At 68.6% G+C, this 23,269-nt stretch overlaps 1 protein-coding gene across 3 annotated transcripts; it reads right to left on the reverse strand.

Annotated features, from left to right (window-relative positions):
• Nucleotides 1–4,219: 4,219 nt before the first annotated feature.
• Nucleotides 4,220–16,669, reverse strand: CHRNA4 (cholinergic receptor nicotinic alpha 4 subunit). Of its 3 annotated transcripts, none has more exons than XM_062202425.1 (6): nucleotides 16,652–16,669; nucleotides 13,295–13,408; nucleotides 11,092–11,136; nucleotides 10,918–11,027; nucleotides 6,928–8,263; nucleotides 4,220–4,345 (listed from the first exon to the last, which is right to left on the reverse strand). In XM_062202425.1, the coding sequence occupies exons 3-6, from the start codon at nucleotides 11,119–11,121 to the stop codon at nucleotides 4,220–4,222; spliced, it is 1,602 nt and encodes a 533-aa protein (XP_062058409.1). In that variant the 5' UTR covers nucleotides 11,122–11,136; nucleotides 13,295–13,408; nucleotides 16,652–16,669. The 3 variants fall into 3 exon arrangements, with proteins under 3 accessions (XP_062058409.1, XP_062058408.1, XP_062058410.1); XM_062202424.1 differs by lacking the exon at nucleotides 16,652–16,669 and adding an exon at nucleotides 14,425–14,491 and having other exon boundaries at nucleotides 13,295–13,446; XM_062202426.1 differs by lacking the exon at nucleotides 16,652–16,669 and having other exon boundaries at nucleotides 13,340–13,408.
• Between the last annotated feature and the right edge of the window lie 6,600 nt (nucleotides 16,670–23,269).

Consider the following 23,269-nt stretch of genomic DNA (forward strand, 5'->3'; position numbering starts at 1 on the left):
AATGACACATGCAGTGACACACAGTGACACAGGCAGTGAGTGACACACAGTGACACAGTGACACAATGATACACACAGTGACACAGTGACACACACAGTGACACACAGTGACACAGGCAGTGACACACGTTTTACTCACGCGAGGCTTCTGCTCTGGTGTCACGGGATGGACCCCAGAACCGCGAGACACCAGGGCTCTGCACAGGGCTGGGGGCGCTCGGCTCTCATCCCCCCTCACAGCCACACAGGAGTGAGCAAAGACCCCGCCTTACCCCGAGCACCAAAGGTTCCAAAGGAACCAGAACACAGCCCCAGGGCAGGACCCTCGGTGGTGACCCCAGGACAGACCTGTGACCCCTACAGGTGCAGGTAGCTCTCACCCCAGCAGCAGAGATGCATGGTCACACAGTGGGGGGAGGGCACGTCCAGGAGACCCTTCTCGACCCCCAGACACCTGCCAGGCTAAGGCCCCTGAATGGTGCAGGCGAGCAGCTGTCACCTACGGGACCACAGCAAAGAACCTGACCTGGGGAAAGAGGATCACACAGGACCCCACAGTGGACGTGGCCGGGACAGAGGGGACCTCGCGGTGAGGGACGTGGCCAGGGCAGAGGGGCCCCGCGGTGAGGGGCGTGGCCAGGGCAGAGGGGCCCCATGGTGAGGGGCGTGGCCGGGACAGAGGGGCCCCACGGTGAGGGGCGTGGCCGGGACAGAGGGACCTCGCAGTGGATGTGGCCGGGACAGAGGGGGCCCCCGGTGAGGGAGCTGAGTCAGGGCAGAGGGGCCCCGCGGTGAGGGGCGTGGCCGGGACAGAGGGGGCCCCCGGTGAGGGAGCTGAGTCAGGGCAGAGGGCCCCACGGTGAGGGACATGGCCAGGGCAGAGGGGCCCCGCGGTGAGGGACGTGGCCAGGGCAGAGGGGCCCCGCGGTGAGGGGCGTGGCCGGGACAGAGGGGACCTCGCGGTGAGGGGCGTGGCCGGGGCAGAGGGTCCCCCCCCCCCCCCGCAGTGGATGTGGCCGGGACAGAGGGGCCCCGCGGTGAGGGAGCTGAGTGGCGACACGCTCGCCTAGGCACCGGCGTTGCAGGGAGAGCACAGGACCAGTGCCTGCAGGACGCGGTCAGACACATGCGGCTCCACCCGCTGTGGGACAGCGGCCACACTGAGAGGTCCTCGGTGTGGACGGGAGCCGCACCGTTCAGCAGGGGCCGGGGCTGATGGCTCCCTGCGCCTGGGCAGCCCAGGCAGCCGCCGCCTGCGCCCCTCCAGGAGCCCAGAGCCCAGGCCTGGGCCCCCAGAAGCACTGATGTTGCCCAGCGTCCTGTCCACACCTGGGGGGCGGGTCAGTCCAGGCACAGGCGGAGCCCTGCAGAGCGGGGGCTGGCTCCTGGCCAGGGCAGCACTGGGTGAGAGCCTGGTAGGGTCCACCCTGCAGATGAGGGCGGCCGGTGCAGCCGGGGGTGGGGAGGGGCAGGCACGGCCCCGCGTGGGCGCTGTGGTCTGCGTGTGGACAGCAAGAGTCAGCAGGATTAGGGCGGCAGCAGCTGTCACAGGAGGAGGGGGTGCACAGGGCTCCTCCTGCCGGCCCTGCCAGCGTCCACGGCTGGGCCCTGTGCCAAGGACAGTGCTTCCGACCCGGCTCAGAGCGGGGCCAGCAGCCTGCGATGGGGGCACCACCCATGGACCCAGGGTCAGCCAGATGGCGAGGAGCCGCCGTCGTGGGAGTGACCCGCAGGGACACAGCGTGTGCTGCAGCGCCGCAGGCTCGGCACTGGACCTGAGCCGGCCACCAGGGCCTGGTGTCCAGGACGTGGTCCACGTGGACGGCAGGGAGACTGGCCGAGTCCCGGGCAACTGCCGGGGGTGTCCCCCGGTTTCTGGGGAGACAGTGACGACCCCAGAGGCCGAGCTCCTGACACGGTTTATTGCCTCCAGGGAGCAGGGGGCGGGGCTGGACAGGAGGCAGGACGGGTGGGGGGCCTGGACCCTGTCCCGGGGCTTCCACGGGCCGGGCCGGGCTGTGTGTGCCATCCTGGGGGTCCCACAGGAGGCTCCTGCCGCCCGCCCACCCCAGCCAGTCTCTAAAGGGTGGGAAACACTGTTGTGAGGTGGACAAGGGACAGACCAGCCCCCTGAGGCCAGCGTCCTGACAGAGACCACGCGGTCAGCATAGACACGGGCACCAACCCTGGGCTAACAGCACCTTCCTGGGGCAGAGGAACCGGGCACAGCGTGGGGCACAGGGCCCGGACACCACTCAAGGTCCTGGAACAGGAGCATCTGGGAGCCGGGGGAGGGGATGCACGGGGGCCTGCAGGGGCGGCCTGGGTGCGGCGTCGCCAGTTCTCAGCCAACCGAGGGCCTGTGCGGTGCCCGTGGACAGCACGGTGGGGATGGGGGACAATGGGGACGGGGGATGGGGGACAATAGGGATGGGGGGATGGGGGACAATAGGGATGGGGGGTGGGGGGACAATAGGGACGGGGGATGGGGACAATAGGGACGGGGATGGGGACGATGGGGACGGGGGATGGGGGACAATAGGGATGGGGGATGGGGGACAATGGGGACAAGGGGATGGGGGGACAATAGGGATGGGGGATGGGGGGACGATACGGACGGGGGGTGGGGGACAATAGGGATGGGGGATGGGGGGACGATGGGGATGGGGGATGGGGGACAATGGGGACAAGGGGATGGGGAGACGATAGGGATGGGGGATGGGGGACAATAGGGACGGGGGATGGGGGGACAATAGGGACGGGGGATGGGGAGACGATACGGACGGGGGGTGGGGGACAATAGGGATGGGGGATGGGGGGACGATACGGACGGGGGGTGGGGGGACAATGGGGTGGCCATGGCTTTGTTTTAGGTGCTGTTGTTTCTGAAAGGGACAGAAGCGAGGGTCCCAGCGGTGGCCGCCAGCGTCCACGCGGCACAGTCTCCTGACCAGCAAGGGGCATCGGCCACCCGCCCACAGCGAGGCCCCTCCCGAGGCTGGCGGCTGATGTGCCCACGTGGCACGGACTAGGGTCTGGGGTCTGTGTCCACGCCCTCCTCTGAGGCCCGGTGTCCTCAGTCTCACCCCGTGGTCCTGGGGTGAACTTGCCCTGAGAGCCCAGGGTCCGCAGCGCGTCGATGCCTGGACAGCTCCCAGGAGCGGGCAGGTCCAAGCTCAGCAGGCGGGTCCCCGGTGCCCAAGGGAGCTGGACGCTCGGCCTCTGCCTCCCAAGAGCTGGCGACACTGAGCGTGTGTGGGCAGGCGCAGCTGACGCAGGCCCGCATCACTGTACCGGCACCAGCCAGGCTTGGTGCTGGAGGCCTCGAGCCGTCACTCAGGTTCACTCACTCCTCTCGGGCCCTGTGAGCCAGGTGCTGACCCAGGGAGGAGATCACCAAGGCCTTAGGCTCAGCCCAAGCCCGGCCCCGGCTGGTGAGGGTCCGGAGACTCCTGTGGCCCCAGGGAGGGTTTCCTCCCACCAAATGCTGTCTGGGGGTGGGGCGTGGCCCCCTCCCCCCTCCCCTCCAGGCAGCAGGTACCCACGTGCACCCCACCCCAGACGAGGCAGGACGCTGGATCAGGGACCCCTAGATCTGCAGCCCCCACCCCACAACTGTTCCCATGAGCTGGGCTCAAGGCAGCCCTGGCCTCCCCTGGCCTGTGAGACAGGAAGTCCTTCCTGCATCTCCACAGCCCCAGAGAGGGTCTCCAGGCTGTGCCCGGAGGCAGAACCTGGGACCTGGGCTACACAGCCCCCAGACCCCGGGACGTCATGAAATCTCAGTATCCTTGGGGGCTGCCGGGGCGGGGTCTGCCCGAGTCCCTCCGGGTGCCTCCCCATTCCTTCAGGGCCGCTGGGCAGAGCGTGGCGAGCTCAGGAACTCATTCCTGACAGGTTAGGGGGAAGAAGGATGGGCCTGGGACTGGGGAGGGGGGAGGGGAGAAGCAGAGGCCAGGACCTCAACCCCTCGGAGGCCTGTGGGGTCCCAGGGGGCCGAGGGGGCGTGTGGGGCTGGCAGGGGCAGTCAGGACCTGGCAAGTCCCCTCTGCAGGCCAGCGGTGGCCCAGTCACCTGTGATGCCACCCTGCTGGGTGGAACTCACCAGCCCGCCCGGCCTCCCCGGCCACGCCCGGAGGCTGCCGAGCATCGCAGGAGCGGGCGTGGGCGAGCGGGCAGGTGGGCGTCCGGCGATGGGGGCGCCTGCCTCCATGGGGGCCTAGATCATGCCGGCCAGCCAGGGTGGCAGGAAGAGCCCCACGGTGCCCAGCAGGCAGACGACCACGAACACCCAGAGGAAGATGCGGTCGACGACCATGGCCACGTACTTCCAGTCTTCCTTCACCTGCAGACAGGGGCGCGTCAGCCTCGGGCCCGCCTCCCGCCTGCCGCCCAGGGCACCTGCAGGCGCCAGCAACCTGTCCAGCCAGAGTCAGAGAGGGCGGAGCTGCCACGGGTGCCGGGCGGGGCGCCGTGGGCACTCGTGTGGGGAGTTGTGGGGTTCAGACAGAGCAGGGCTCCCCTGGGAGGCCCCCATGGTCCACAGGTCACCGCGGGAGCCTGGGACCCTAGCGTGGAGTCCCCACCTGACCTCACCTGCCTGGAGGGAGGAAGGGAAGGTGAGAGAGGGGCTGGCAGCGGTGCTGGGTTCTGCAGGACCACGGGTTTGAGGCTGGTGAAGCAGCAGGTGATGGCCCGGGTGCTTGCGCCCCTGCTACACCTGCGGGAGGCCCGGATGGAGCTCCCAGCCCCGGCCGTGGCAGCCATTTGGGGGGTGAACCAGTGGGTGGAAGGCCCCTCTGTCTCTCTTTCTCCATCTCTCTGACTGCCTTTCAAATAAACAAATCCTCAAACAAAGGAAGCAGAGGAGAGAGCCTGCTGGGGGACGCTGTGGCCCGGGCTTGTGAACAGATCTACTCCCCCGTTACCAGGCTGGGGGCCCAGTGGAGGCCGGGGCCACCTGCCCATCTGCAAGGTGAGAAACTGGAGCCCGCAATCCCTGGCCAGGAAGGAGGCCAAGAGCTCGCTGGGCAACACGGCCTGGCCGCTGAGGACCCCACGGTGGGTGAGGTCCCCAGAGCCGACAGACCAACATCCACACTGTCCTCCAGACCCAGGGTGGTCGCCGTCCACTGCCACCCACTCAACCCTCGCACAGCAGGGAGGACCGGGTGGCCGTGGCCAGTCCCAGTCAGCCCCAGGCTCCGCCCCATGGTGGCATCTCCGGACAGCACCGGCTCAGGCTCAGGCTTGGGGTGGGGGGGGGATGTGCCTGCAGCACCGAGCTCCGCCCAGGCCTGGGGTGAAGGCGTCACTCTCAGCACAGCCGCTGCCCTCTGCAGCTGAGGCGTGCGGGTGTCCTGCCACTGCCCAGCGCCCTGCCTGTCCCTGTGGACGGTCAGCTGTCTGCGAGGGCCTGGAATAATCTCCAGGCTCTATCAGAGCAGCTCCCAGCATGCCCTGGGCCAGCAGGTGCGTGAATGTGAGCGGTCAGGCTGGCCGCCTCCCTGTCTGTGGGCTGCTCGGACCGCTGGGATTCTGATGGTTTTAAGGGGAATGGCTAGTTTATTTATGGGAATCTGAGCACAAAGGGACCCCCTCAGGACCCCTGTTCCCGGAAAGGCTGGGGTGTAGCCCCCACAGAGCCCTGTCCCAGTTTCCTTGGTCCCTGCCCCCTGTGCCCAAGGTCCTCCCACCCCGGGGAGGACACGTGGTCAGAGACCAAAGCCACCCTGCTGTCTCCGGGCCGGTTCCCGAGAAGTCGGCTCTGCCTCCCCAGTCAGAACCAGGTCAAGCAGCTGGAGCCGCTGGCAGATGGGGGGCAGCCAGAGGGGGAGGCCCGGGCTCTGCTCCCAAGGCTCCGTGCACCTGCCGCCCGGCCCGGCCACTGGCCTCGGCACAGCACGGCACGGCTCGGCCAGGAGCTGCTTCTGTGCCCAGAGCTGCAGCAAACGTGTCCCAGAGCTGGCTCCCCCCCGCCCCCATCTCAGGGACAAGGGACCTTCCAGAGCCTCCTGGCCTTTCTGTCTCTGGGGACCAGAAGAGCTGCGGGGCGGACGCTCACGGTCTCAGGTGTGACACCAGCCTGATGGAGGGGCGGGGCCCTCGGACAGCACCCAGGACGGTCAGGAGCGGTGGCCTCAGGGGTTCCGGGCGTGGTCACTGTGGGCCAGGAGAGGACCTCCCCTCCCCAGCCTGGCTGGCCCAGCTCCACAGGGTCTAACACCCAGCCCTGGACCCCCGAGACCCCCCAGGTGTGACTCCCTACATGGGACAGGGAGGACGAGTGGTGGCTCTGGGAGAGCTGGCCTGCTGGTGCTGTAGCTCCCAGGAGTGAGGTGAGGAGGGGGACACTGTGCCAGTGGGCATGGGGGCCTGCAGCCTCTGTCCCATCAATACACACAGCCTGAGCGGACGGGCCCGGGACCCTGTCTGGGACCCACACGTCCCCAGGGACCTGGCAGCTGGCCGGCATCCTGCCCCTCCCCCAGCTTGGCCTCTTGGGACTGAGTGGGGGCTGGGCGGTGCCCTCTTCCTCCAAGCAGGCCTCACAGGTTGTTCCATCCTGTCCCAGCTTCTCTCACCGCAGCCCCTCCCCCAGTAAGAAGGGCCTGGAGAGGGCTGCACCCCCACCCTCACCCATCACCCAGGCGTCCCCAGCCCCAGCCAGAGCGCCCAGGGCACCCCCAGGAAGACCTCATGCTGTGCTGCAACACTGTAGCCAGCAGCTGCCCGGACCGACCCTGCCACTCTGGACCCCTCCCCTGCCCAGCCTGGGCCCGGCCCGGGACCGCAGCCGCCCCGGAGGCTCGGGCGGGGTTACCGTGTCAGAGAAGCCACTGCGCGCCCCAAACCCGGTGGCCCAGGCTTCCGGAATCTTCCCCAGAAGCCGAGATCTCGCCAGCCACAGCCGCGGGGCGGACTCACCGAGAAATCCGCGTCTTCCGCCCGCAGCTGGCCAGCGATGTACTGGACGCCCTCGACAGCCCGCGCCAGGGCCGGGGACAGCAGCAGGGGCGGGGGCGGGGCCTTGAGCGAGGTGCTGGGGGGCACCTGAGGCGGCTCCCTCCTGCAGGTGCAGGTGCAGGTGCACGGGGAGGGCGGGGCTGGGGACGGGAGTGCAGCCGGCAGGCCCTTTGGGGAGGCAGGGGAGGCAGGGGAGCCAGGGGAGCCGGCCGCCTGCGAGGCAGCTTTGTCCCCGGGAACACAGCACTGGATGCTCCGGGACCGGCACCGCAGGCCGCCCTCTGCCCCCTCGCTGGGGCGGGGTGCGTGCTGGACACTGAGGGACCTGGCTCTGGCAGGGCCTGGGGCCGGGGTGGGGCCAGGCGAGGGGCAGGGGCTGGGCTTCCCCAACTCCGGGGGCCGCTGAAGGGGGACCTTGTCAGAGGGCGACGGGCAAGCAGGCCGGGGCTCCGCCGGGGGTGCGGGGGCCGTGTAGAAGGACGGGGCTGGGGCGGGGCCCCGGCCGGGCGGCCCTGCAGGCTCGGGCCAGAAGCCCGGGGCGCCGGCCATCTTGTGCATGGACTCGATGAGCCGGCGGCAGTGGTCCTTGACCGTGGACGGCCGCTTCATGCAGAGCAGGCGCGGCACGAGGTCCAGGAAGACCCGGCGCACCCAGGCGGGCATGGCGTGCGTGCGCGGCGAGCGGTGGTGCACGTTGAGCACGAACACGGTGATGACGATGGAGAGGGTGACGAAGACCATGGTGAAGAGCAGGTACTCGCCGATGAGCGGGACGACCAGCGAGGTGGACGGGATGATCTCGGTGATGAGCAGCAGGAAGACGGTGAGCGAGAGCAGCACGGAGATGCAGAGCGTGATCTTCTCGCCGCACTCGGACGGCAGGTAGAAGACCAGCACGGTGAGGCAGGAGATGAGCAGGCAGGGCACCAGCAGGTTGACGGTGTAGAAGAGCGGCAGCCGGCGGATGACGAAGGCGTAGGTGATGTCGGGGTACACCTCCGCGCAGCACTCGTACTTGCGCGTGTTGTAGGTGCCCACAGCGTCCACGATCACCCACTCACCGCTCTCCCACAGGTCCAGCTGGTCCACACGGCTGTCCATGCGCACCAGGTCGATCTTGGCCTTGTCGTAGGTCCAGGAGCCGAACTTCATGGTGCAGTTCTGCTGGTCGAAGGGGAAGAAAGTGACGTCGATGCTGCAGGAGCTCTTGTAGATGGCCGGGGGCGTCCACTGCACCCGCCCGTCGTGGAACAGGTGGGCCTTGGTCAGGTGGGTCACCGCGAAGTCTCCATCGGCACTGGGCGGGACAATGGAAACAGGGGAGTGAGGTCCCTGGCTCCTGCCCACACGGGTGCTCCCCTCTCAGCCTCACCTGGGCCCCCGGCGTGGAGCAGAGAAGGATGGGGGGCTCTGGGAGCCTGTGTGCCCACGCAGCCAGGGCTTTGCTATTGTGGGTGACTACTGTAATTTGTGGGATGGGGCAGGGCCGAGGCCTGCCTGGAAGCCCCCTGCACCTGGCTGGGTGTGTTGGGAATGGCTGCCCTGGCTTCTGCCCCTGAGCATCCCTGGCACGGAGGGAGACAGAGGTGCCAGCACCCCAGGCACACGGCCAGCAAGCAGTGTGGGCAGGGCATTGGCCAGCCTGCGGCGGGGTGATGGGGGAGCCGTGGCCTGACTCCATTCTGTTCCAGTGCGGGGAGGGGTGGGGGGAGACGAGGGAGCTGTGACCAGGCAGCTGCCCAGCCCAGCTGTGCGCACCAAGGGCCACAGACATGAAGACGGTCCCTGGACAGCACACGGCCGACAGCGGGACGTGACGAGGCCTCCCAGAGACCGGGCGTGTCCTTCCCCCGCCACCCCTCTGGGGCAGGGACCTGGGCCTCAGCCACCTCGAGACGGGGGTCAAGTTCTCCATTTGTGCCCGTGCCAAGATGCAGGGTGGGCGCCCAGGCCACATGAGGGCCACAGCCGGCTGGACGAAACCCAAGCTGCCCGCTGCAGTCCCCATCTGCTTGGCCTCCTGCCTGCAGGCCAGAGCGGATGACCCGGACAGCAGCGTCCGGCCTCAGCATCTCCAGTGCAAGAGCTTGGAGACGAGGCCCAGTGGCCCCCACAGAGCCTGACCCTGCTGGGCCCCACGGCTCTCCCTCCACGGCCCCCAGCCCAGCCCCTGCCGCGGCATCCTCTCTCAGCCCAGCGCCCGTGCTGCACCCCGGGCTGGCAGAGCCACAGCTGCCACCGAGCCCCCCTGGGCAGGTGCCCTGGTCCAGCCGGGAAACGCTGTGAGGACCTGCTCAGCCACGTCCACCGCCAAGGCTGCGGGGCTGCTGGGCGGGGGCACTGGTGCCTCTCGATTGCCCGGCAGCCCGGACCCCATCCCTCACCCGCTCAGCGCCTCCAGCCCAGCTCTGAGCCCAGAGACCCCCGCCGACCTCCCAGCCCCCAGGCCTGGGTCCTCCAGCCCCACTCACCCTCCCGCGTGCACTCTGGGGGCTTCTGCGGAGACCCCACCTGCCTCGCCGAGGGCGCCCACCCCTGGGCTTGTGGCTTGGACCCTGGCCGCCTGGGGCCTGCTCCAGGGCTGGGCCCCCTCCCCTGTCACTCCTATGCTGTGTGTGGGGGGGGGTGGCTGTGGCCAGCGCGCGACACCCAGTTACTCCTGCTGCCCGGTGGTTCCCGATCCTGAGCCGAGAGCACCCAGTCCCGGGAAGTTCTGTGAGGAGCAGTGAGATGACCCCGCCCTGCGCAGGGGACCAGGCAGCCCAGCCACGCTGGGGAGAGCAGGTACAGCTTCTGGTCCTAGGTCCCCACCCCAGCATGTGGCACCCGGAGGCACAGGGACCACGGGTGTGTGGCCTGAGCCACCCTCCATGACCCACTCCGGACGGGCTGCTCCAGATCTCAGTGCCCTGAGGTCCCGACCCACACCAGCACCGCAGGCTGAAGGCCACCCTCGGGAAGCCCCAGGTGGACAGCAGGGCCTCCCGCTGAGAGGACGCCCCACCCAGCAGCAGGGCCATCACCCTGTCAGTGTGCTGGCTGGCTATGGCCAGACCGTGGCCTCCCTGCCCAGAGAGGGCCCCGGCGCTGACCCCAGTCCCACACAAGCTAGGTCCAACGCACTGCCTCCCAGGGGTCAGGCAGGGGATCTGTGGGGCAGCCTCAGGGGGCTGTTCATTGGCCCAGTCCCACCCAGAGGACTCCCCCTTCTCCCCAGGGGCTCAGTGCTACCTCTGGATAGGGGGAGGTTGGGGGCTGAGAGTGTCCCCCAGGGAGGCACCGGGGCTCTCATTTCACTCACTGGCGGAGTCAGAGACCCCGCCCTGAGGGCAAGGCACCACCTGCCTCCCTAATGCATCCTGGGAAGGCGATGCTCTCCCAGCCATTCCAGGACTCAATTAAGATGGGGGAGGGGCCCCTGGCACTCCAGCAAAGAGGGAGGTTTGTAGGTCAAGCAGGTGCCCCGGGGGCTTTGAGGGGCTGTGGGCAGATGGCTGGGGCCAGAGGTGACTGCATTTGCACTGAGTGCGGAGCTCACAGCTGGAGGCCACAGGTCAATGGGAACCTCCAGGGCCAGATGGCAGCTCGTTGTCCTGGGACCCCGAGGAGCCCAGCTTGAGCGTCCCCACCTGGGGGGACCTCGGCCTGGGGGCCCAGGGAGGGGAGGGGCAGCCCTGAGGGTCAGGCAGCGAGGGCTGTGCTTCCTGGGCCCTCTTGGTCCACCCCGGGCAAGGCTCAGCGGGGGCACCTGACTTGTCGTGAAAACCTCCCAGCCTGGGGCTGGAGGTCATCAATGGGGCAGGGGGCCTGACCCCCCCACTGCAAGGAGAGAAAGACAGAGGCAGAGGCCAGCCGAGCCGAGGGTGAGCGTCCACACTCGGACCCCGTGGGCTCTGCCCGCAGCCCTGGAGCCGGCCCCCGGCCTCCGCTCGCCGGCCAGGGTGGACTCACTTGTTGTAGAGGACGATGTCCGGCCGCCAGATGAGCTCGGAGGGGATGCGGATGGAGGTGACGTTCTCGTAGTCAGCCGGGTCCCAGCGCAGCTTGTGATCATGCCACTCCTGCGGGGACACAGGGTCAGGGGCCGGGCGGGGCCGCGGGAGGGGCGGGGCAGCCCCCACTCACCTGCTTCACCCACACGTTTGTAGTCATCATCTGGTTCTTCTCGTCCTAGGACACAGAGGAGGAGGAGCTCAGGCTGGTCCTGCATGTCCTCGACCACGGGCCTGAACCTCCGGATGGAGTGAGCGGCTCGTCTCCAGAGGCAACCAAGCCCGGGCGGGCACTTGGGGTCGTGAGCAGAAGACCAGCCAACTGCAGGGCCACTCCCGGCAAGGCCCCACCCCCGGCCCCCATCTGCATGGCCTGTCCTGCAGGGACAGGAAGTCCCACCCCTCTCACCGGGGGGGGGGTGCTGACTGCCCACTTCCTAGTGCCCACACCCTGCCCACGGGCCCAGCTACGCGGCCTGGGCAGCATCCTGCACAAAATGCCCCTCCCCCTGCCCCGATACCAGCCCCAGGCCAGGGACGAGCAGGAAAGGCCTCTGGGGACGGGAAAGCGGGCGAGGCCTCGGGTCCTGCTCTCCAGTGGAGCCACCCAGGCAGGTCACCCAGCTGCTCAGGACGCCGGGGGGTGGGGGGGACATGGAGCAGAGCACGTGGCTGCCGCCCTCAGCACAGCCGTGCCCTCCTGCTGCCTATACGGCCTCGCCCCAGGGAGCTGGGACAGGGCAGCCCCCTCCCCCCACGGGGGCTGCAGAGTCCAGCCGCAGCCCGGCCCTCCTGCCCTTGACCTGCTGTCTGGACACTTCATGGGGACAGCGTCAGGTCAGGAAGCCGCTGGTGCAGCCGGGGTGAGGGTGTGAACCCACACGCAGCCCAGGGCACACGCAGCCCAGGGCACACACAGCCCCGGCACGGACTCTGTGACTGCCCCACCCGGGGCCTAGCACCGGGGCCTGGCCTTGCGTGTGTGTGCATGTGCAGGTGTGTGCACACGTGTGTCTGTGTGTTCCCAGGTGTCCTGGGCCAACTGCAGGGCAGAGGGCAGGCTGGGAGCTGCTCTAGGATCCTCCCTGGAGCCTGGTATTGGGTCCAGGCCTTGGCATCTCCTAGACAAGCTGGGGGCGCTGTGGCAGAGTGGGGAGCAATGGGGTGAGCTCTCAGGAGCTCAGGGCGGCAGCCAGGGGGCTCCCGCGTGGCCTGAGGCTTCTGCCGGCCAGCGCTGTGCTCTGCAGCCCTCAGCGGGTGGCACAGCTGGCGCACCTTGCTGTGTCTCACGCACAGTGGCCACACGCGGCAGTTCCAGGACGCTGAGGGTGGAGGCCACATGGCTCTGCACAGCCTGGGGTCACCCACGGCCCCCACAGCCCCGGGGACGCTCCTACCCCTCAGCCACAGGGTGGCCACCCAACAAAGCAGCAGCAGCCTGGAGCCAGCAGCTCTCCCTCCCAGCAGGCCCCGGGCTGGGTTCCTGTGGGGTGTGGGGGAGCCTTTGGGAAGTCCCCCTTCCCTCGGTCTGGCAAGCCAGGCTTTGGTGTCAGGGGCTGGAGTGAGCGGGACCCCAGGGAGGAGCCCACCCAGCTGGACCCCCAGGGTCCCTACCTGCCCCTCTTCCTGGCTCTGGGCAAGCTGCAACCAGCCCCCGAGGCCGGCTGTGCTGCCGCCAACCAGGAGATGGGGGCTGTCTCCTCGGCCCCTGCCCGGCCCATCCACAGCTCTCGCCCCTTGCAGGTGACCAGGGACAGCCGAGGTCTGTGCTGCTGTGCCCACTGGAGGGCAGGACGCAGGCTCTGGACAGAACCTCTTCCTAGCACAGGGCACGGGCTGCTGGCATCACAGTCCCCTGGGCCACCTCCTCCCCCTTCTCTCCCACACCTGGGGCTCCCTGGGCTCCTGTCCAGACCGAGGGGCCCCTGCCAGACCCTAGCATCCTCCCCAGTTCCGCACCAGGAAGGCAAACAGGCCCCAGGTAAACAGAAACTGAGGCAGAATCTCCAGACCCCGCGCTCCAGGGACCAGGCTGAGGATGGGGACTTTGTGGGGCCCCGGTCCTGCCCCGGATGCCACAGCAGCGGCACACGGCTGTCACTCACAGGCCACGGCGCTGCCCCCTCCCTCCACAGAGGCCGTTCCGGGTCTCGGCTTCTGTAAGCGTGACTGACAGCTGAAAGCCCGGCCACTCTGTTCCTGGATGCAGAAGGGCGAGAGGCAGGGCCTGGGCCGTCCAGACAAACGCAGGTGCATCGCTGTGGTCAGGTGGGCGGAGCTGGCGGCTCACCAGGCACGGGCCGGACACACAGCCCCGCGGAGCCCACCCCACCTACCACGTCAATGAGCTGTGCGATGGACAGGCCGAAGTGGACGAGGACCACGTCTGAGATGTTGGCCACTGGCCGGGACCACTTGTTGTAGCCGTCGAAGAGCTTCTTCAGCAGCCGCTCCTCTGCGTGGGCCCGGGTCTCCACGCGGCCGCTGGCTGCACAGCGGGCAGAGGCGGCTCAGCTCCGGGCTGTGCCCCCAGCCTCTCGCCAGCCCCCCTCAGCCACCTGAGGGCCCCGCACCCCAGGGCCCTATGTGGCCCCCTGGGTGAGGCGCCATAAAACCAGATTTACCCGTGAGCACCGGCCGGGCGCGTCTCCCAGCTGACTGCAGAGGCGACAGCTGTCTCCAGTGGGGCCAGGGGACGCGTGGGAGACGGGGCCCGGCCGGCAGGTGGAGGAAGGGGAGAGGCTGTGCCCGACGCCTGAGGGGCCCCTGAAGAGCAGAGCTGAGCACCAGCCCCGCACCCTGGGGCTCTCCTGGACAGCGGTGCAGCCCAGCCCATCTCCCCGCGAGCTCTGGGGTCCTGGGGGTTGGGGAGGAGGGGAAACCCCTCTCCCTGGGGGTCCTGCTCCACCACACGGACCCAGTCGCCAGCTCTCAGCTCCCAGCACAGAGCCCACCCTCCTCCGTCCCGGCCCCTGTGACCTGTAAGATGCTCCCCACTCCCCACTGAGCTCCAGGGGGAAGAACTCCCTCCAGGAAGCCCCTGTCTGCACCCATACAGGGCACCGGAAAGGAGGGGGCGGCGGAGGGAGCGGGAACTTCCCCTGCCTGTGAGCTTGGGGGGGCAGAAGGCTGCAGAGGCCACTCTTCTAAGCCCCTACACCAGGGCAGGTGGGAGGCGGGGTCTGGCGGGAGGGCACAGGGCAGAGGCGCCCCCACCTCCACCAAGTTGTAGCCCCTGAAAGGGCCGGCGGACCCCCCTCCCACCCACCCAAACCGGCTCTGGAAGACACCCGAGCAGGTTAACTCCTTCCTGGCCGGCTCAGCGCGCGCCTCAGGGCAGCCTGTGCCTCCGGGCTGCGCGACCCGGCAGCTCGGGACCGCAGCTGGGAGCCTACCAGCCCCTCTTCGGGGATGCCCGCCTGCCCGGCACCCAACAACGGGGGCCACCCAGCGCCCCGAAACTTACCGGGCAGGAGGCGGGCCCCCAGCAGCAGCAGCAGCAGCAACAGCGGCGGCGGCGCCCGGAGCTCCATGGCGCACCGAGCGGATTCTAGACACGCACGGCTCCCGCACCCACCGCGCCCCCGCTCCGAGGCCCGCGCGTGCCCAACTTCATGTCCCCGGCGCCCGCGGGCTGCTCGGTCCTCGCCCGGCTTGCAGCTAGTCCTGCGGGCCGAGCAAGGGGCTGTGCGCTCGGCCCCGCCCGGACCTGCCCGCCTCCTGCGGCGCGGGGAGGGGGAGAGAGCGAGGCCGCGGGGGAGGAGGCGGTTGCGCGGGGAGGACCGGGTCAGCTGTGGTCCAGCCACTTCGCGCTGTCGGGGGATCCCCGCTCTCCCGCCGTCTTCCCCGCAGGCCAAACTGCAGAGGGGGAGCCCCTGGCCCCGGTCCTGCAGGGCGCCCCAGCTCGCGCGGGCCCCCCCCCCAGCCCCCTGGCTGGCTCATCCTGCGGGGGTCGCCCCGGGCGCCGGCCAAGGGGTCTTTGGTCTGAAGCAGGGCCGCATCCCCGCTCAGCAGAAACCCCCAGTGTCCACCTCCGCATGCCTACGCCCCGAGACAGGGACCAGGGACGAGGGACGTATGTCCCCCACCAAGGCGCTCCCCCAGCAGGGGCGGGCCCTGGACCCTCCCCCTCTTCCGGTTGGGCCTACTCTGGGCTTGGGCTGGGCTGACGCTTCTCCCCGCCCCCCTCCCCCGCCTGTCCCACACGAGTGGGCCCCCCCATAACCTCCAACTTTGAGTTCTGGAGCGGAGGAAGGGGGGGGCACGGCAGCACAGGCCAGCTCTGGGGGCAGCACCTGGCTGCCTCCTGGCCTCCTCAGGCCGGGCCTGTGGCAGCTGGAGGTGCCCCTCCAGGGCGGGGGTGGGGGGAGAGTCTGGGGGCTCGGCTGCTGGCCCTGTGTCTGCAGGCAGGGGAGCTGTCCAGGGAGGCCCCCTCTTGCCCACTCCTCAGCGGCGCCCAGGCCCTAGCAGTGCCAGGCTGCTGCCCCCTGGTTCTTCTGGGCACCCCTCTGCTAGGCTCTGTCAGTGGCCAGTGCAGGGGAGGGAGGAGGCCAGCCCTGCTGACCGCTGCTCCTCTCCGGGGCCGGGGCCACCCGAGGCCAGGCCAGCTGCCGCCGCTCCATACTCTGCCTCCTGTCCTGGCACCGGCCCTGGGCAGTCCACAGCAGAGTCCACACCCTCCATTCACTGCTAGGCCACGCGTGCTCGGTCCGTCGGCCGTCTCTGCCAGCAGCTGCCGCATCCCAGAGGCAGAGTTGTGGGTACCCTGGCCTGGCAGCAGGGAAGGGGCTCTGGCCGGCTCACACAGGGACGATGGGGTGCTGTCTCCCACTCCTGTTGGGGTGCAGGGAGGCTCCCTGCTGGACGTTCACCTTGGACTTGTGCAGGAGCCAGAGCAGGGGGGCTGGGAGAACCAGGAGACTCCCGGGAGGAGGCTCGTGGGTCACAGCACCGGGGCTCCGGGCGAGGCCCCCCGCCATCTCCAGGCGGCTGCCAGAACCCAGACTTGGCCCGAGGACCGCCGTGTTGGGCGGGCGGCTGTGCCCGAGCCCGGGGTGTGGAGCCACAAGCTCCTTGCCGGGGCTGAGCCAGCCCCATGCTGCCAGCTTCCCCCAAGGTTTGCCAGGTGCGTCGTCTTGGACGGCGTCTGGAACAGCCAGGAATCCCCAGAGGGCCGGCGCCCTGAGCACAGAGAGGAGCCAGGCAGGGCTGCGCGGCCGCGTGCCCCAGCTCGCACACATCTGCAGCAGGATTAATCGACTCGCTCATTTGCCCGGCCCCTCCCTCCCCACCTGCGCCGCAGCCCAGGCACAGCAGCAGCAGCCCAGGCAGGGTCTTCTCCAGGGAGGGAGAGACCAGTCTGGCATCCCAGTCCCTGGGCTTGGTGGGCGGGGAAGGGGAGTCCCGGCTGCGGACAGCGGCTCCGCAGGAGTGGAGGGGCTTCCCTCTCCCTCTCCTGCCCTCTCCACACCACGTCCCAAGGACATTTCCATGGCAACCAGCCACTGGCCGAAATCAGGATGCTCGGTGCTGGTGGAGGGCTGAGGATGTCCCAGGGGCCCGGGACTGGCTGGGGGAGGGGCCCTCCAGCTTCAGCAGAGGGGGTCCCTCCCCACACTGCTGGGGGGCACTGCACCTGCTGGTCTGCCTCGAAGCCAAACACCTGGGAGAGGGGGCCCAGGGAAAGCCAGTGCCTCCTCAGTGTCACCCCACATGCCCGGGCAAGGTGAGCACAGGGACAGTGGGGGCTGGGGGCTGGGGGCTGGGTGCCCGTCAAAAGGCTGGGCGGGGCTGGGTCCAGAAGGGCCCTGAGACCCCTGTGGGCAGGCCACGGTGAGTCCCCTGGCCCGGGGGGGCTGAGGACGCTGGGTGGGTGCGGTGGGGGGGGCTCAGGTGACCTCTGCTCTGTGGGGAAGGGTTGGGAAGGCGGGGCCAAGAGCCTGGACACCAAGTGGGGGAAGGGTGGGCGGGGACACCAGCAGGTCACCTCCCGGGCTCGGGGCCAGAACCAGGAAGCAGAACCTGCAGGGAGAGCAGAGCTGCCACAGGGATTTCTTCCGGGCCTGGGCGACCTTGGCGTCCTGCAGCCTCCACCCGGGATCATGCTGCCCAGTGGCCTTCCTGCCCGGCCGCCGGGGTCTCTGCATGGCCCCCACCCTTCCCGAGGCCCTGCTGCACCTGGGCGTCCTGTGTGGCATGCCGTCGCCCTGCCGGATCTGCCGGGGCCTGGCTCTGCATCTGGGGAGGAGGGCTCCCGGCCAGCTGAATGGGCCTCGGCACTCAGCTCGGGCTCCACGGCCAGCTGCTGGCCTGGAGTCCACACGGCGCTGGCAGGCAGGGCTGTGGGCCAAAGCCTGGCTCTGCCCCTGCCGCTGGGGGCCTGAGCAGCTCGCTCACCTCCACAGCTGTGATGGGGGAAAGCCGCTGGCTGCTATGAGAGGCAGAAGTTGGCGCTGGCCGAGCCTCGGCACCGGCACACCTGCACCCGGTCTCTGGTAACTCCTGGCGGTCACTCTCCTCTCTCGCAGCCAGAGGTCCCTGTGCCAGTGATCTTGCCACTGCCCCGGGGGCTGCCGAGCCTTGGCCTTTTGCTCGCTGACCCAGGAGCAGAGCGCAGGCAGTAGGAGAGGACGGGAGCAGTTCCCCCCACCAAAGCAGCCACCTCTGGTCTCGTCCCTGTGGGAGAAACCCCAGCCCAGGCTCCTGGATGCAATGAGGTCCAGCTCCACCTGTCCCTGCCCACCAGGGGAGGGCTGGGCATGGATCCAGCTGGACCTGGCCGGAGGGCAGGACCCCAGGGCTCCCATCAGCCCCTCCACACGCAGGGCGCAGACCCTGGTCCCCACTCCGGGCTGCCTCAGCTTCCCGAGCTGTGCCGGAGGGCACGTGCCCAGCCCACGCGCTGGCCCTGCACCCTGCTGACAGGCTCATCTGTCTCCAGTCCAGATGCTCTCCCGTCAGTCAGAAAGGAGACCAACGGCCAACACTCCCTGGCCGGCCCCGGCGGCACCTCCCTGCCGAGCGTGGCCATGCATTCTCCCAGGCTGGGGTTGCGTGGAGCCTCCCTGCTCACGTCCAGCTCAGCCAGCTGAGCTCCCAAGAGGGGCTCCGTGAGCCTGAACGTCACCCCATCTCCACCTTCGTGACCTTCACCCCCACCCTCCTCTTCCTCTCAGGGATGCCCAGCTGGACCGGCCTCCACCTCCCTCTCTGTTCCCAGGCTGCTAGGGGCCGGCACCGTTGCTCGGTTCCGTCTCTCTCCCCGGCGCCTGGCACAGCCCTGCCGTTTGTCTGGGAGGCCTTGGACCATCTCCCGGCCGGGCGGGGACGACCGCCTGGCGTCCATTTGCAGAGTTTACTTTTTCTGGCTGCAGATAGCTCTGGCTGTGGCCTGCGGCATGCTGGGCCCCGTGACGGGCAGCTGGGCCCCATGACGGGCAGCTGGGCCCCGTGACGGACAGGAGCCAGAGGGGCCGGGGTCCTGGTGCTGTCACTCCCCAGCTGTCCTCTGCTTGGGGACCCAGTGCCCCGCAGGCCCCTCCCTGGGGAGCCCCACCCTGGGGAGGGACCAGAGCCACAGCCTGGGAGTGGGACCCCTGGGACTCCTGGGAGGGGACCCCTAGGACCCCTGGGACCCCTGGGAGTGGGACCCCTGGGACCCCTACAGGCAGGAAGGTGGTGGCCGTGGACTTGAGCTCTGGATCTGCCAGCATTCGCAGGTTTTTTTTTTTTTTGGACAAGCAGAGTGGACAGTGAGAGAGAGAAAGGTCTTCCTTCCGTTGGTTCACCCCCCAAATGGCCGCTATGGCCGGTGCGCTATCAGAAGCCAGGAGCCAGGTGCTTCTCCTGGTCTCCCATGCGGGTGCAGGGCCCAAGGACCTGGGCCGTCCTCCACTGCCCTCCCGGGCCACAGCAGAGAGCTGGTGGAAGAGGAGCAACTGGGACAGAACCAGCGCTCCAACATGGACTAGAACCCGGTGTGCCGGCGCCACAGGAGGATTAGCCCAGTGAGCCGCGGCGCCAGCCAGCGTTCGCAGGTTTGAGAGCCTCCCCAGGAGATCTCACTTCAGGAGGGTCCCAGCCCCCAGACCTCCGGGGCAGGGCAGGGGCAGGTGGAGACTGCCCAGCCCGCCCCACCAGGCCTAGCCGGGGAAGTCCCGGATGGATGAGTGGAGCCACGGGGCCTCACGGAGCCTCTGAGTTCTGCCTGTGGATGCTGGGGACCTGCACCCTTGTTCCGTGAAGCTGGTGCGCAGGGGCTGGAACTGGCTGCCACCCTGGCCAGCAGGAGCCCACGTGGTGCCTGGCCCAGGTCACTGCCCTGCCCCTGCGCACCGCCACCCAGCACACATCCTCCCAGACACCCGTAGCCCCACAGGAAATAAAGCCAAAGCAGACAGGGAGCGCTGTCCTGCAGAGCTGGGACTGCGAGAGCTCGGGCAGAGGCCGGGGGAGGACGGGAGTGGTGTTCTACCAGCCCAAGCCCAGGAGACCCAGACCCCCCCCCCCCAGCTTCTGCTGGGCCACAGGTGCCAGCCCTCCGCCATGGCTTCCACTGGGCCACAGGTGCCAGCCCTCCACCATGGCTTCCACTGGGCCACAGGTGCCCAGCCCCCGCCATGGCTTCCACTGGGCCACAGGTGCCAGCCCTCCGCCATGGCTTCCACTGGGCCACAGGTGCCAGCCCTCCGCCATGGCTTCCACTGGGCCACAGGTGCCAGCCCTCCGCCATGGCTTCCACTGGGCCACAGGTGCCCAGCCCCCGCCATGGCTTCCACTGGGCCACAGGTGCCAGCCCTCCGCCATGGCTTCCACTGGGCCACAGGTGCCAGCCCTCCGCCATGGCTTCCACTGGGCCACAGGTGCCAGCCCTCCCCTACACCTGCGCCATGCTCCGCCCACCCTCAGCACACCTGCCTACTGTCCTGGGTCAGATCTCCTGTGAAAGGCCCCCTCCCCAGAGAGGACAGGCCCCGCTGTCTGCACCCCTGTAAGGTGTCAGTCCCTGCACCTGCGTCTGCCCTAGGCCCTGAACCTGACCCCACCACCCAGGAGAGCGCCTGGCCCGGCGTGAGGACGGGGCAGCTCCTGTTAGGGAGCAGGCCCAGAGCCGGGGCGCCCATGGCCATAGTGGAGGAGTGTGCCTGTGGCCGAGCGGCTCGAGAGGCGGAGTCGAGTTTTTAAGTTAAACTCCCACCTCAGAAGCCCCCGAGCCGGGCAGGGGCTGTCCCCACCTGCTCCCACTGTATGTTTGGAAAGCGTCCCGACGCCAAGGCCCTGGACCTCTGGAGGGGCAGCTGGGCTCTGGTCAAACAGTTGGGAGTCACACATTCCCTGTCTACCCAGGTCAGCAGGTGCCTGGTCCACCCCGACCAGGTCAGCAGGTGCCTGGTCCACCCCGACCCAGGTAAGCGGGTGCCTGGTCCACCCCGACCAGGTCAGCGGGTGCCTGGTCCACCCCGACCCAGGTCAGCAGGTGCCTGGTCCACCCCGACCCAGGTCAGCAGGCGCCTGGTCCACCCCGACCCAGGTCAGCAGGCGCCTGGTCCACCCTGACCCAGGTCAGCAGGTGGCTGGTCCACCCCGACCCAGGTCAGCAGGCGCCTGGTCCACCCCGACCCAGGTCAGCAGGCGCCTGGTCCACCCCGACCCAGGTCAGCAGGCGCCTGGTCCACCCCGACCAGGTCAGCAGGTGGCTGGTCCACCCCGACCCAGGTCAGCAGGTGCCTGGTCCACCCCGACCAGGTCAGCAGGTGCCTGGTCCACCCCGACCCAGGTCAGCAGGTGCCTGGTCCACCCCGACCCAGGTAAGCGGGTGCCTGGTCCACCCCGACCAGGTCAGCGGGTGCCTGGTCCACCCCGACCCAGGTCAGCAGGCGCCTGGTCCACCCCGACCCAGGTCAGCAGGCGCCTGGTCCACCCCGACCCAGGTCAGCAGGTGCCTGGTCCACCCCGACCAGGTAAGCAGGTGCCTGGTCCACCCCGACCCAGGTCAGCAGGTGCACCTTCTGTGTCTGTTCTCTGGGCCTTGCCTGGAATCTGGGCAAGGTGAGTCCTCGTGCCTGACACCTGGAGGACATTTGGTGCTGGGCACAGAGCGGGAGGTGGGGGGGAGTGGGAGGTCCCCAGCCCAGCGAACTCAGGCTCCTTCCCCTCACTGATGGGGGTGCCGCTGCCTCCTCTCTCACCCACAGCACCCACCCTCCCGCCCGCTGTCCCTGATGTCACACTGCCACCCCCTCCCCAAGCTGCACTGGGACCCAGGCTGTGTGGCACATCAGCGCCTCCACTTCACCTCGGCTCAGTCCACACAGCCACTCCTGCCTGCCCCCCTGCTGGGGATGCCCAAGACTGTGCCCCATCTCCCTGGGCTCTGGGTGCACCGGGCGGGGTGGGGGTGCAGCGCCAGCCCCGAGACACCAGGTCTTCGTGGGACCCCGCTCCAGGCTGCACGTGCTGCCTGCAGCCTGTGGGGGGAGCTGGGGAGGGTCTCCAGGGCGGGGCACGTGTCCTTCTGCCCCCACCTCCTGCCCTGCCCCAGAGGCTCTGGGCCTGAGACAGTGAGGATGTGATGATGATGATGGTGAGGTGGTGATGGGATGAAGGTGGTGATGATGAAGGTGATGGTGGTGGTGAAGGTGGTGATGGTGGTGATGATGGTGATGAAGGTGGTGGTGATAAAGGTGGTGGTGGTGGTGGTGGTGGTAATGATGGTGATGAAGGTGATGCCAGCAGTGGTGATGGTGATGGTGGTGGCGATGGTGATGGTGATAGTGGTGGTGGTGGTGGAGGTGGAGGTGGTGATGCAGCCCCTCACACAGGGGACCCCCCTCAGACAGGAGGGGCTGGCACACGTTACCCCACCTGATGTCCCCCACCCTCGTGAGTCTCAAACTGTCCTCCTATGTTACAGGCTCACCTGGCTCCTCGGTGGCTGGGGCAGTCAGGCCCCAGGACAGCTCCTGCCCCTTGACCGTGGGCCACGTGGGACACTCGCCACGGTCACAAACCCAGCTCCATGCAGAGAGTCCTCAGAGTGGCAGAGAATGCCGTCCTCAAGGCACAGCATGACCAGGGCCAGCTCCCCCCACTGCCCCAGCGCGTGCCTGCCTGCACTGTGGACAGCACGGGAGGCTGTGGTTGGCAGGAACCAGAGTGGGAGGGAGTGGAGACCCCCGTCCCCGCCTTGATGCCCAGGGACCTCTCCGGCTACCTCTGTGTCAGCAGCACCGCCCCCGTAGGCACCTGCTTCCTAGCCAGGACGTGTGGCTACAACTCGGACTCCCCCTGCCCTCAGCGTCCAGCAGCCTCAGTTCCCCTCCTCGTCTCCCTCCTCCCTGGTGCACTGAGATCGGCAGCCTCTGCGGTCTCAGGGCCACGTGGCCTTGTCCCAGGGGTCATTCCCCTGGCTTTGGGGTCCCCTTAGCTCTGGCCTCGGTGGAATGACCAACAGGCTCTGCTGACTGCCCCCCCCCCGCCTGCGCCCCCTGCTGTCTCTGTGCCTCCCGTACCTGATGTGATTATAATGACGACGGCTGTCGATTCATCATGGGCTCGTCCAGGGGCCTGGGCTGATCGGCCAAAGCCTCTGAGCCAGCTGGGAGCTCAGCCCAGCAGATGGCAGCTGTCATGGCCAGGATGGGAACCACCAGCACCTCAGGCCTATGGGAGGAGCCCTGGGAGGAGCCTCACCTGGGAGGAGCCATGTGTGGGAGGAGCCATGTGTTGGAGGGACCTCGTGTAGGAGGAGCCATGTGTGGGAGGAGCCTCACCTGGGAGGAGCCTCGTGTGGGAGGGACCTCGTGTAGGAGGAGCCTCACCTGGGAGGAGCCTCGTGTGGGAGGAGCCATGTGTGGGAGGGACCTCATGTAGGAGGAGCCTCACCTGGGAGGAGCCTCGTGTGGGAGGAGCCATGTGTGGGAGGAGCCTCGTGTGGGAGGAGCCTGCGTGTGCGGGGGGGGGGGGGTCTCCAGCAGGAGCGGTAGGAGGAGGCAGGCCCTGCAGGCACCGCCCCCCAGAGGTCTCCCCTGCCAAGGGGGCCGGGACCCCAGGGGGAGGTAGGCCCTGCTCCATCCCCGCCCCTTGGCACCAGCGGCAGTGGCCTCACTTGGAAGACGACCCTGCAGAGGCAGCCGGGTTAACAGGGGTCATTGCTGTGACCCAGCCCGCTGCGGCTATAAATAGACTCACTTCTCCGTATCTGCAGACAGTCCTGCCGATGCTTGGCTGTCGGTCACGTGGGCAGCTGTGTCCCCACCCCTTACTGCATCCGGAAGCAGCTACAAGGGCGCTTGGTTTCCAGCCTAAAAATC

Source organism: Lepus europaeus, chromosome 10 (assembly GCF_033115175.1).
Source record: "Lepus europaeus isolate LE1 chromosome 10, mLepTim1.pri, whole genome shotgun sequence".
NCBI lineage: Eukaryota > Metazoa > Chordata > Mammalia > Lagomorpha > Leporidae > Lepus > Lepus europaeus.

What these genes read in the sequence shown, in the direction of transcription:
- CHRNA4 (XM_062202424.1), bottom strand. Translation starts at nt 14,491, where the DNA reads ATGGAGCTCCGGGCGCCGCCGCCGCTGTTGCTGCTGCTGCTGCTGCTG. An exon ending in GGGGGCCCGCCTCCTGCCCG is followed by an intron (nt 13,447 to 14,424) that starts GTAAGTTTCGGG and finishes CCCGCTGTGCAG; the next exon opens with CCAGCGGCCGCGTGGAGACC. An exon ending in TCGCACAGCTCATTGACGTG is followed by an intron (nt 11,137 to 13,294) that starts GTAGGTGGGGTG and finishes TCTGTGTCCTAG; the next exon opens with GACGAGAAGAACCAGATGAT.